General features: G+C 34.0%; 1 protein-coding gene across 1 annotated transcript in view; it reads left to right on the top strand.

Annotated features, from left to right (window-relative positions):
- LOC128999705 (eukaryotic peptide chain release factor GTP-binding subunit ERF3A-like) overlaps positions 1-11,531 on the top strand; it is a 31,208-nt gene extending 19,677 nt beyond the window's left edge. Inside the window, exons 7-11 of the mRNA XM_054426344.1 lie at positions 1,614-1,788; positions 3,487-3,561; positions 3,965-4,153; positions 4,628-4,796; positions 8,942-11,531. Coding sequence (XP_054282319.1) covers positions 1,614-1,788; positions 3,487-3,561; positions 3,965-4,153; positions 4,628-4,796; positions 8,942-8,985 — 652 coding nt within the window. The 3' untranslated portion in view covers positions 8,986-11,531. The remainder of the gene's footprint in view (positions 1-1,613; positions 1,789-3,486; positions 3,562-3,964; positions 4,154-4,627; positions 4,797-8,941) is intronic.
- Positions 11,532-12,041: the final 510 nt, after the last annotated feature.

Here is a 12,041-nt window from a genome sequence, read left to right as displayed (position 1 = left end):
AATCTGTTATGGCAAGATAGGTTAAAGACTTAACGAAGGACCCAGTAGACCAGGCTCTTTGCAATAAATGGAAGTAAATATCTTTCCGATAATTGGAGATTTCTCACTTGTTATGCTTAACCAGGTCCTCGGTTAGTTCTTAATCATACCTCAATGCAATGATTACAATATTTTTCGTCTCTGAAGAAAGTTTTGTGAGGATAAAACAATATGAGCATTGAAGTTAATGTTTTTTGCGTTGATTATTATTGTCTGCCTTTGCCTTACTTATGTGAACTGGGCTTCAACCAAAGCACGAATTGGTCATGACAAGAGACTTACAGAAGGACCCAGTAGACCAGGCTCTTTGCAACGAGTGGTAGTAAATATCTTTCAGATAATTGGATATTTGGTCAGTTATTGAATACACCCATTCATCATACTTCAATGCAATGATTACAATATTTTTCGTCTCTGAAGAAACTAAATTTTTGTGAGGAGGATACAATATGAGCATTGATGTTAATGTTCGCGGTGTTAGTTGTCTGCATTTGCATTACCTATGTGAACTGGTATTCAACCCAGGCACGAATCTGTCATGGTATGATGGGTTGGTGACCTAAAGAAGGACCAAGTAGACCAGGCTCTTTGCAACAGGTGGAAGTAAGCATCTTACAGATATTTGGATATTTCTCACATGCTATGCTTAACCAGTTCCGTGGTCAGTTATTATTACACCTCTTCATCACACCTTAATGCAATGATTACAATATTTTTCGTCTCTGAATTTAAGTACCCGGAGGTTAACTTTAAGCTCAGCTGTACTAGGTCTAAAAATATTTTGATGGTTGTATACATCTGTTATGCTTTGTTTTACCCAGTTCGGTTCTTGTCAAATCATTAAATGTCTTAAGCATATTTCAATGCAATGATTACAATATTTTTTGTCTCTGATGTACTCAAGTAGTTTCAAACCATGAGGAGAAAACAATATGAGCATTGAAATTGACGGTTATCGGTTATTTCGTTAATGATGATATGCTGTACTTATTTAACTGGGCTTCAACCCAAGCAAGGTCCTGTCATGGTGAGATGGGTCAGTGCTTTAAGTATCCAAGTCGACTTTATGGTCAGTTGTACTAGGTCTAAAATAGTTTGATAATTTTGGATACATCTGTTATCCTGTGCTTCGCTAAGTTTGGTCCTTGGTAATTAACTTAATACCTTCTCTACATTTCAATGCAATGATTACTATATTTTTCGTCTCTGATGAACTCAAGTAGTTTCAAACCATGAGGAGAAAACAAAATGAGCATTGAAAGTGGTAACTTATTAATGCTGATTGTTAAATTCTTAAAAGTTCACTATCGCTTTTGAAAAAAAAAAACATTCTTTGAAATAAAATTTAAGTTCAACACTGTAATCTATATTATGGATAAGTCGACGAGAAAATTTGATTGCGAGAATGTAGGAGTAGAAATTAACACATAAACAACATTACTGTCGCAGCTTTTCTTTCACCGACACTGTAGAACTCTTGACTGTTTGCTCGGTTTTTTTACTAATTTAAATATTTTGCCTCAGTTAAGTGTTTGTAGAACTTGTAAACAGTTGGTGTTCTTAACCTGTTGCAGAGGCGAGCCATTCATCACGTTCATTGACAATCTGCCGTCCCTGAACCGCAAGACGGACGGTGCGTTCCTCATGCCTGTGTTAGAGAAATACAAAGACATGGGCACTGTGGTCATGGGCAAAGTAGAGAGTGGTGAAATGAAGAAGGGACAGTCGCTGATCCTGATGCCCAACAGGGTAAGAACGACTATGAAGTAGATGTAAAATTCCCAAGTTGTAGCCAGTTTTTAATACAAGTTTACCTGGTTGAATTGAGTCATAGCATGTGCTTATGTCAATTATTGGTGTTGGAGAATTTGCAAACTTTTTAACAGAATTGAAAGTACAACCTATAAAATGTAGCATACCTTTATATGTCACTGATGTTCTAATTGAATTTTATATTGGCTCAAATAGCACATATAGATTAGATATCCTCTTCAGTCATCCTAAAGAATGGCTATTGATACTAAACTATACTAGGGACCACGAGAGTCTGCAGTTGGCGGCAGACATATAAGACATAAGACATATTTTATTTACACAATACGTTCTTTATAAAGTACATTTCATACATAAGAACAGGTGTTTCGTCATAGTGATGTATTATATAGTAAAATTAATAGTTAAAATAATTAAAATAAACTCATGTAGGATATCAGAGAATTTTTATCTACATTATAGGGTTCTCCAAAAATTCGTCAAGTGAATAGTAGGCTTTCTCAATTATTTTATCTTTTATTTTATCTTTGAATTGAGTAGCATTTAAATTTTTAAGATACAGGGGTAATTCATTGTACAATCTAAGTCCCATATATTGAGGGCTGTTCCTAAAAGTCGTCAATTTGTGATGTGGTAATCTGAAATTATATTTATTCCTTGTATTATAATTATGTGTAAATTTGACTGCATCTGACAAATTTTCCTTAGTGTTATGTATCCAATTTAGAATTTCATTTATGTATAATCCAAAAATGGTGTGAATTCTAAGATTTTTAAACAGGTTTTTACACGATTTTCTCCTTCTTGATTTGGTTAAGATTCTAATAATTTTTTTCTGTAAAATTAGTAGGGATTTGACTTCTGTTGACACTCCCCACAGTATGATTCCATACCTCAAGATGGATTCAACGTATCCATAGTAAACTGTGATACATGTATCCTGAGGTACACAGTTTATCAGGTGAAAGAAAGCAAAAGAAATAGATCTTAGTTTGCCTTTCATCTTATCTATGTGAATCTTCCAATTAATATGAATATCAAGCAATACACCCAAAAATCTATGAGATTCTACTAAATTTGGAATTTTATCAAGAATTACATTGTTTTTTAAAGAAAATCTAATTATATGAGTTTTGTCAATATTCAGCTTTAAACCATTATCTGTAAACCAATTTTTCATACAATCCAAAGTGTTTTCTATTGATACAATTAAGTTATTTACTGAATCCTCTCTTATGATTGCTGTTGTATCATCAGCAAATAAGATTAAATCTCTGCCAATAGCTTTTGGAAGGTCATTAATAAAGATCAGGAAAAACAGAGGGCCCAATATTGACCCTTGAGATACACCATAATTAGATAAATTCCAGTTTGACATATGTTTCACGCCGTTTTTGGTCACTATTGTTCTATACTTTCTGTTCTGTAAATAAGAGTCTAATAAAGAAAAACTTTTACCCTTTATACCATAGTCTTTTAATTTAGAAAGCAAAATTGAATGATCCACACAGTCAAAGGCTTTAGACAGGTCACAGAAAACACCAGCAGTAGTTTCAGACCTGTCCAAAGCAGTCGATAGCAAGACTGGACTAGCGCGTCCAAACATTGTTGGTCAGTTAAATTTATGTGCGTGTAGTCAAACTTGTATGATTGATCGATTATCTCATTTTCCAGACACCTGTGGTGGTAGATCAATTATGGTCGGATGATGAAGAAGTTACACAAGTAGGACCTGGTGAAAACATTAAGGTAACATTTAATTTGATCTTATGTCATTTTATGATAGTATGTTGGTATCTACTTCTGTGTGCATTTGCTTGAACATTCATTCAACTTAAAATTAAGGTTTTTGAAATTTAGGCCATTAAAACCAGTAGAATTTTCTAAAACTTACCGTAAAGCTTGAGTCAGTTACATCATAAAAAACAACTCTCTAGCATTAAAAAACTCTTAGGCTTAGTAAACATACACAGAACATTTTTATTCACAGAAACCATTCACATTAAATAAAATATTTTGTGAAGGGAAGTTTGTGTGATAGTTATTTAATTAGCTGAGGTCAAGTTATTTATTTGCTGTATCTATTTCAAGATTACACAAAAAAAAATTACACCTTACGTTTCCCACTTGACTAACCTAACCGCTGGTTTAGGTGAAGCTGAAAGGTATTGAGGAGGAGGACGTGTCGCCGGGCTTTGTCCTGTGTGACCCGACGGCGCCGGCGCGCACTGGCCGAATCTTTGACGCTCAAGTGGTCATCTTGGAACACAAGAGCATCATTTGCGCCGGTTACTCGGCTGTCATGCACATACACTGTGTGGCCGAGGAGGTCACAGTTAAAGTGAGTGTTATCTGTGATTGGTCATATCAAATGTTGTTCACTAGCAGCTTGGACTATAAACAGTACAGATAGAACTAGACATTCAGTTCTCTGATTTACTTTATTCTGAATGAAGCTGTTACTCACAAATTTATTATGTAATGACACAACATTTATACAGAGAGAAGCTCGAGAAAAATAAAATGGAAGTGTTAGAAGCATAGATTTAGTTGTAGAGTTTAAGTTAGTTCGCACATGAGGTTGAGAGATCAAGCATGACACTGGCTCTTGCAGCACTGTATGTTGTTACAGTGGAGTCCCCTGGACAGACCACTGAACACATGAGTAGAGGTAGAAGGGAAGAGGGGAGAAGGGGTTGTTTCTTTCTTTAAATAACAGATATTACAAATTACAAAAATAATTTAAAAATAACTAAACACATGTTCTAACCGACCTTAGAGGTTATCCTGTAATTTATAAATACAACTTTTTCAGGCCTTAATATGTTTGATCGACAAAAAGACTGGGGAGAAATCAAAAACGCGGCCACGCTTCGTGAAGCAGGACCAGGTCGCCATCATGAGGATAGAATGTGCGGGAGTCATCTGTCTAGAGCAGTTCAAACTATTCCCTCAGATGGGCAGGTTCACGCTTAGAGACGAAGGTAAACTTGTAGCTCTAGTGCATACGTTTATGTCAGAACCATGTAACTAAGTAAGGAGTTCATTTTTAGTTTTTTATGTGAGGATTTTTGTGTGTGGGAGGAGGCTTAACTGAATGGAAATGTAATGAAAAAGTGCTTTATTCAACAAAATATCTACATCCTAAAATTATAACTCTTTAAAACAATGGTTGATAATAACCATCTGTTTGGTTAACACAACTTTTGCCTTCTAAAATTAATATGAGTCTTAAAGTAAGTAAGTGAGTCTTACTTAAAATAAGTAAAAGTATAATAAAACACAATTAGAGTACTCAATAGACAACAAAACATAATACAGAATTAAGGATATCAGAGTAAAAGTAAAGGAGTTTCAATGTTTATTTTAGTTTTATTTACCCTAAATTTAGGAGTTATAATCTTACCTTAGTGGGAAAGATTCCAATGTGCTACAAGAAACACAAAACTTTGCACTTAACACAAAATAAGATATTATTCTGTCGCTGACAGCATTTTTGACTAAGTAAAGTATGAGTTTTTTCAAGAATTTTGAATTGTAGGTTAAAGATGCTACATTGAAGAAGTGCAGGTAGGCCATAGAATGTACAGGAGATACACTGAACACAATATTTCGTCCCCTGGGACACGGCACTCTTGTCTTAAGTGTAGAGAAAGTAATAGAGAGTTTCCAAAAAGATGACAGTAGCCATTGTAGCTGCTATTCTCACTTATTTTTAAGGAAAGTATGAGTTGACTTATTGTCGGGTCCACGTAAGTTTGCGGTTGAGGGAGGGGCCTAATTACCAAATGGTTTTGAATGACCCAATGAGAACCGTGTGGTGATGCCAAATTTAATAATACCAGCTGATTTGAAAATATTGCTTAGTATATTTTAATTAGTGTTGTCAACGGGCGATGTGGCAACATCGCACTAGCCTTGTCTTGTGATTGGCTGCCACCAACTGCAAACTTACGTGGTCCCGACAATAGTTTGTTTCCTTAATAGTCCAGTCAGCAGGTAGTTTTAGATGGAAAAAGGTCGGAAGTTAATGAAACTTGGGGATGTTGTTCAGGGATGATAAATCAACATTTTCCCAAGTTTTGGACCTCGAGGACCCTGTGGGAAAAAGAGGGTGGGGGAAAAACTTAAAAAATTTCTCAATTTTTCAATTTTTTTCTTTTATCTCAATAACTTTTTTCTCTTACTTCCTACCGAAAAAGCATGCCTTACACTTTTGTAGAGCGTTAAATTTCCTACAATTCTACATTTCAAACATGTTTGTACGATAATTTGTTACCGAGCAATAGTATTTTTATTTTAATGTATTTTATTTAATCCACCAAAATATGCATCGCGCTGTGTAGCTTACAGTTATATATTAGTTTTAGTCTCGTTTGGTTGGTAGCCTACCAGAAATGCTCTTCACGCGAGCTATGAAGAGCTATGGAGGACTTATTCGTGGACGCGGAGTAAGCGTTCTGTGCTTTCCATATGTACATTGGGCACGCATCGTCTTCAACGCATTTGTGACCAAGTAGAATTGTTCGCTGATGTTCCCTCAGAGACATCTGAGCAGCATTTAGACATGAGATAAACCCATGTGGAGACAACATGGACTTTGATAAACTGCTCGCATAGTTAACAACATCCCAAATTCCCCCACATCCACGAGATTGATTTGAGCACATTAATCATTGGTCATGACGGAGTTAACTGTCACTTAGCACGGGAGATAGGGATATTATGCAAGAAGAAAATGTTGGTGCTCAGAAAATGGTGAGTGAAAATTTTATGAAATTTAAACTTAAACTGAAGGATAAGGTCGTGAATCTCACTTCCGTTTCATGCTCGTTGAAATTACTGGTAAAAAACTTACTGTCGATTCTCTCACTCTTTTCCAGTGTGTCTGTATCGCAAAAAGATCTGAGTAATATATAAATAAGCTATTTAAGTTTGAACTCGACCCCATCCCTGTATCAATCTTTACCGAGGAAGGAATGCGCAAGGGAACAAAGTCTGTAATGTACTCACTCTTCATTCCTATAGAGAAAGTAAACCTTGTCAACAGGAAATGTAACGTAATTAATGGAGGTTACATAAAGTTGTGTGGAACAAAACTCCTACAACCACGTTTGAGATGCTGTGTTCTACGTACATCAACTACGTGTAGAAGCACTTTCGGGGCCAAGTGATTGTTGTATTTTATGGATACCCCTATATTGCTGGCTATAAAAGCACCAAAGCCGCAGAACGATTTCACCGTACTGCATTAACAGTCAGCAACCAAAGTCGTGTTCTCCTCATCTACTGTGGTGACTATACCACAAGAAAAGTTCATAACAAACGATATCAACTAGAGTGCATTTATTTCTATATTGATGACACCAATGGCGGATGCTAGCATAGAATTGAAGCAAGCATATGAGGACGCCTACGTGATGATCGTCATCACTGCCATATCCAATGCTAGCAAATTCGACAGCGTCGTTATTACTTCTCAAGATGTATACATACTTATTATGTCGACAGCATTATGAACTAACACAAATATAGTCTATCTTCATAAAAGTGGAAGAGGCAGATATCCCATTGTCCTCTACTCTCCAGGTTGCTGCTCCTTTCCTCCACGCGGTGGTCATGATAACACCTCAGCTTCAAAGAGTAACTAATATCAATACCAACTAGATCTGAATATGGTTGGTTTTCATCGGAGAATACAATTAGCTTTTGATAATTCTGGTTGGGTTTGGAAAGGGTGGCTGGTGTGGTTGGGTGAGTGGGGGGAGGGTGTATCCAGAGAGAGTGCTTATAACTCGGAACCATAATTACTTTAAAATTTCGTGATAATTTGTGTTAACAGAAAAAATTGGTTGGGATTCTGCTTTTTTGCATATTTTGGTGGATTTTTTAAAAACACATTAAAATAAAAATACTATCGCTCGGTAAAAAATTATCGTACAAACCTGTTTGAAATATAGAATTGTAGGAAATTTAACACTCTACAAAAGTGTAAGGTATGCTTTTTTGGTAGGAAGTAAGAGAAAAATGTTATTGAGATAAAAGAAAAAAATTGTCGAAAAAAAGTTTCTCCCCCACCCTCTTTTTTCCACATGGTCCTCGAGGTCCAAAACTTGGGAAAATGTTGATTTATCATCCCTGAACAACATTCCCAAGTTTCATTAACTTCCGACCTTTTTCCATCTAACGCCTCTTTTTTCTACCTGCCGACTGGACTATAATTGAAAATGCTGCAAGTGACAGTGAAATATTCTGTTTGTTTGTAGTGTTTAAATATCCATGTTTCTTGTGTCAGCTTGGGCTCTTTGCCATTCAGTTTACTTACTATCCTCATAAAAATAAAAAAATAAAAAATGACCTTTTTCTCTATGTTGCATCTGTAAGATTTGTTTTGAAATAGGTATACTTTAGCTATATTACTTAAAGAATTGGGTTTAGTGGCTTTGAGATATAAAGTAAATTTAACATAACTTTGATTTTTCAAATACATCAATGGCTTAAACCTTGTAAAAAAATCCTGGACATAAAGTTAAGTCATGTGTTGTAGATTTGTCTCATCGGTTATTTTAGGACTCTGCCGTCATAGGGCTATAAAGTACCCACTTCCAGTTTCCACTACGCCTAAGATAGATTACCTTAAAAAAATTAGCTCAGGAGTGCGTAGATGAAACATTCAAAAATACTTACACAGATATTACTTTCTACAGTAAGATTTCTTCAGAGAGTAAATAAGTAATACAGTTTATTTGACAAAAAAGGAATATTTATGTATAAACAAAAATGTATATTTTACAGGACAACACCTTGTAGTCTGTTGAGCTTGATAGTTTTGTGATTTTTTATCTTCGAGTTTTTTCTTCTTCTCTTTGTGTTTCATCCAACCCTACAATACTTCTGTGATAACTATTTTAGTAGTGGCTGTAATCCCCTTCCAACATCCCAGAAATATGTAGGCTTAAGTACCAAGTGTCAAATATTTAGTAAAATTTTGGCTTGCTGTAGATTAGCATTAAATTTGCCCATTTGATAGTGTGAAATTTTGTGAGCCTAATTTTTTTATTGTACAAAGTTAGGAGTTTGGTTTCTGTGCAGAAATGTACGCTAAATAATATTGTTTATTTTGTTTCAGGAAAAACTATCGCAATAGGAAAAGTTTTGAAGGTCGTGGAATAGAAGAATTATGTTATCGCAAAGAACGTCAACATTTCTATCTTTTCATCCGATCGCGGTGGCAATCTTGTATAAATTAGCAAAACTGTCAATTTTTCTCCTCGGTTTCTTTCCTTCTGAGTTGTTACGGTTGTTTTGTTGTCTTTTTTTTATATCTAGGATTAATGTTGTGTTATAATATTTCACAGTTTAGTTATTTGGGTGTAATTCAAATATATATATGATATATTTTTTAATAGTTTTCTCTTGTTCTTGTATGCTTGATTAGAATTTTTTTATGTTGTAGTGGACTTGCCAACTAGTTTTCGCAAATTTTTTAAACCCGTTTTACTATTTGTCAATTATCATTCTTTTTGTACATTGGAGTTTTAAAATACTGTGCTCATATTGGGATGAACCCTTTTGATACGAGTAAAAAATGCGGGATCACACATTTTGGGCTCTCGGCTTGGTTTGTGTTGCATTTAACATTTGCTTCAAAACCTATTATTTCCAAAATAACACGATAGGTAGTCAAATAACTCACTTGATACTTTTATCTTATTTTCATTGTTGATTTTTTATTTGTTGAACTAAGGAGATTTGTTAATACTGTAACAGTTTGATTCAAATTTCTTTAAATTCGTCTTAAGCTCTAGCAGATAAATTTTTTCACATACGTCTACAATTTGAAGATTCATATTGGATTTTTCAAACAAGCCACTGTTGTTAAGTTAGATTGGTGTTGCTATAAATTATCATACCCTACTAACTTCACCATAGTGTGTAAATGATATCCTGAAGAAAAATCTCTAGAGAAAATGTATTCTCGACTCACATACAAGTGTTAAAAGTGATCAGATGAAAAGATAGGTGAAAAATTGGACGTCAGTTATGTGAAACCTAATATATAAGAGATTTATACTATGAATTTGTTACAATGGGTGGAAAACTTCCATTAAAACAGTTTTTTTGCATTGTTCATGTTTAAGTTTTGTACATAATCTGCTTAATTCAGGATTGGACGGTTATTTTGATGAGGTTGTGAGGAATTCATTTGTTCTAGCGCACATTACGTTAATTTTGCAGTTCGGATTGATATCATCGAACCGTAAATATTCATGTGCCTAAGGTTTAAGGTCCTTATAGTTTTGTATTTTAAAATTATCATTTTCATGTGTTTTAACCAAACTTGTTCTTTAATGTAGGTCAAATACTATTATGGTGTAACAAAATGAAATAGAAAGTTTGTAAAATTTCTTAAATAACTAACTACTTTGTATCTATCATTGGACAGAAATATTAATTAAGTACTTGTTTTTGGTATCGACCTCTAAATATTGTTTCAAGTCTGCAGTTAAAAAAAATAAAGATGTACAGTGTACAGCTCAATGTTATTTATTTCTTCAAACTCTTATTTTTTTAAAGGAAGACTTAAACCATACACTACTTAATAATGCTCTTTGTCATATTGCAGCTAAAACAGTTGTTTTTAATACATGTGTTCCGGGTTGGTATAAAGTAGCTCTTTTTCTCCCGAGGGATTAATCACTTACTAGACAGCTGCTTGTTTAGCAATAGCAAAATTGAAAACAGTTAGTAGTTGTTTTGAAAGGTTATCTATACATAATAAGTATTTTTGTGTTGAAACTTAGTTTTTCTTAAATAATGGTGCAATATGTAAAAAATAAAATATAGTTAATCGCACGGATCAAAAAGAGTTACTTTACGCCCTAGTGATGAGAAGTTTACTATAATCCTCAGTCGTGTAAAACTTTATAAATAGACCAAAGTAAAAAATTATAAATGGTTGAAACAAAGCAATTATGTTCAACTACCATTTAAATTTTAACTTTGAATCCACTTTTGTAGAGTGAATACAGAATTTGATTTTATTTATTAGAAATCTCTGTGTTCCTTATAAAAATTAATCTGGTGTTTGAAAGTATGTTGTTTATGTTATCAAGTTTTACAATCAACATCAAGATTTAAGAGGACCATTTTTCACCTAGAAATTACGTTAGGCAATTTTCTGGGTTATGGTTACACTGGTATAAATACAGTATAATATGTCTTATGTTCAAATGAAATCCAAATAATGCACTGGCCTACATTAAAAACGTAAAACGTTCTAATTTCTGTCTTCCAGACAGATGTTTCAAAACCTGTACAGTTAATAGCTTAATTTTGGTACTAACTTTTAAAGCCTAAAAGTTTCTAGATACTAGGTTCAATTTTTTACTCAGCTAGACCGGTATATATACTAACACTACGTTTTGTTATCTATTAAATTATTCTTACTTTTGTTTGTATATTTTGCTGTTAGTAATTTATGGAATAGAAGGGAACACAGTTTTTGTTCCACGAGTGTTGTACATAAGTTCAGATGTTAGGTAAGGCCATGTATTGTAATATACTCAAGTGGTTCTGGACTTTCCTTTGGATCACAGTCTGCGGATTGTTATCCGGTTCCACGTGCTTTTATTGGAGGTCAACTGGTCAATATGGTTTATAAATTCTTTTGTGAAGTTTTTTTATGTAAAATAAAGACTATTTTCAATCAAATTGTATAGGCCTATATTGAATTATTCATTTCTCCTTGTCCACTTACTTTACCCGTGATTCGTAACAGGGTGAGAATGTAGAAGAGGTAATGTGGCTCTTTTAATCCATGGTAGAAAACAGCCACATACTGACTGCTGATTATAGAAACTAAACTACCTAAATGTGTAGTTATGGTTTGATCAAATTGAAAAAATCTTTTATATAGTTCATTGATATCTGTGTGACAGGGTAATAACTATCAAAATATAGAAACAAATTTATATAGAGCAAATGTAAACCATGTAATTCCTATTTTTCTTGTCCTGGAGGAAAATCCATTTTTCGTTGGAAAGCTCCACAACAAAACTAACGATCCTGGTCAGAACCGGAGGGAATATTTACAAAAATGATTAGGCTTATGGATTAGCCTTTTCTTTATAGTTTTTTAATTGTTTTACTACTGTAGTTAGAACATCTAGGCCCCAAGGACTCTTTAACATCATGATGTTTAAAATTATACTACAAACCCCTTCAGC

The sequence above is a fragment of the Macrosteles quadrilineatus genome, unplaced genomic scaffold (assembly GCF_028750875.1).
Source record: "Macrosteles quadrilineatus isolate MER2022 unplaced genomic scaffold, UCM_ALF_1.0 Scaffold_8__2_contigs__length_117827958, whole genome shotgun sequence".
NCBI lineage: Eukaryota > Metazoa > Arthropoda > Insecta > Hemiptera > Cicadellidae > Macrosteles > Macrosteles quadrilineatus.
Note: the sequence above shows the minus strand (reverse complement) of the source record. Positions and strands in the feature narration are given on the sequence as shown.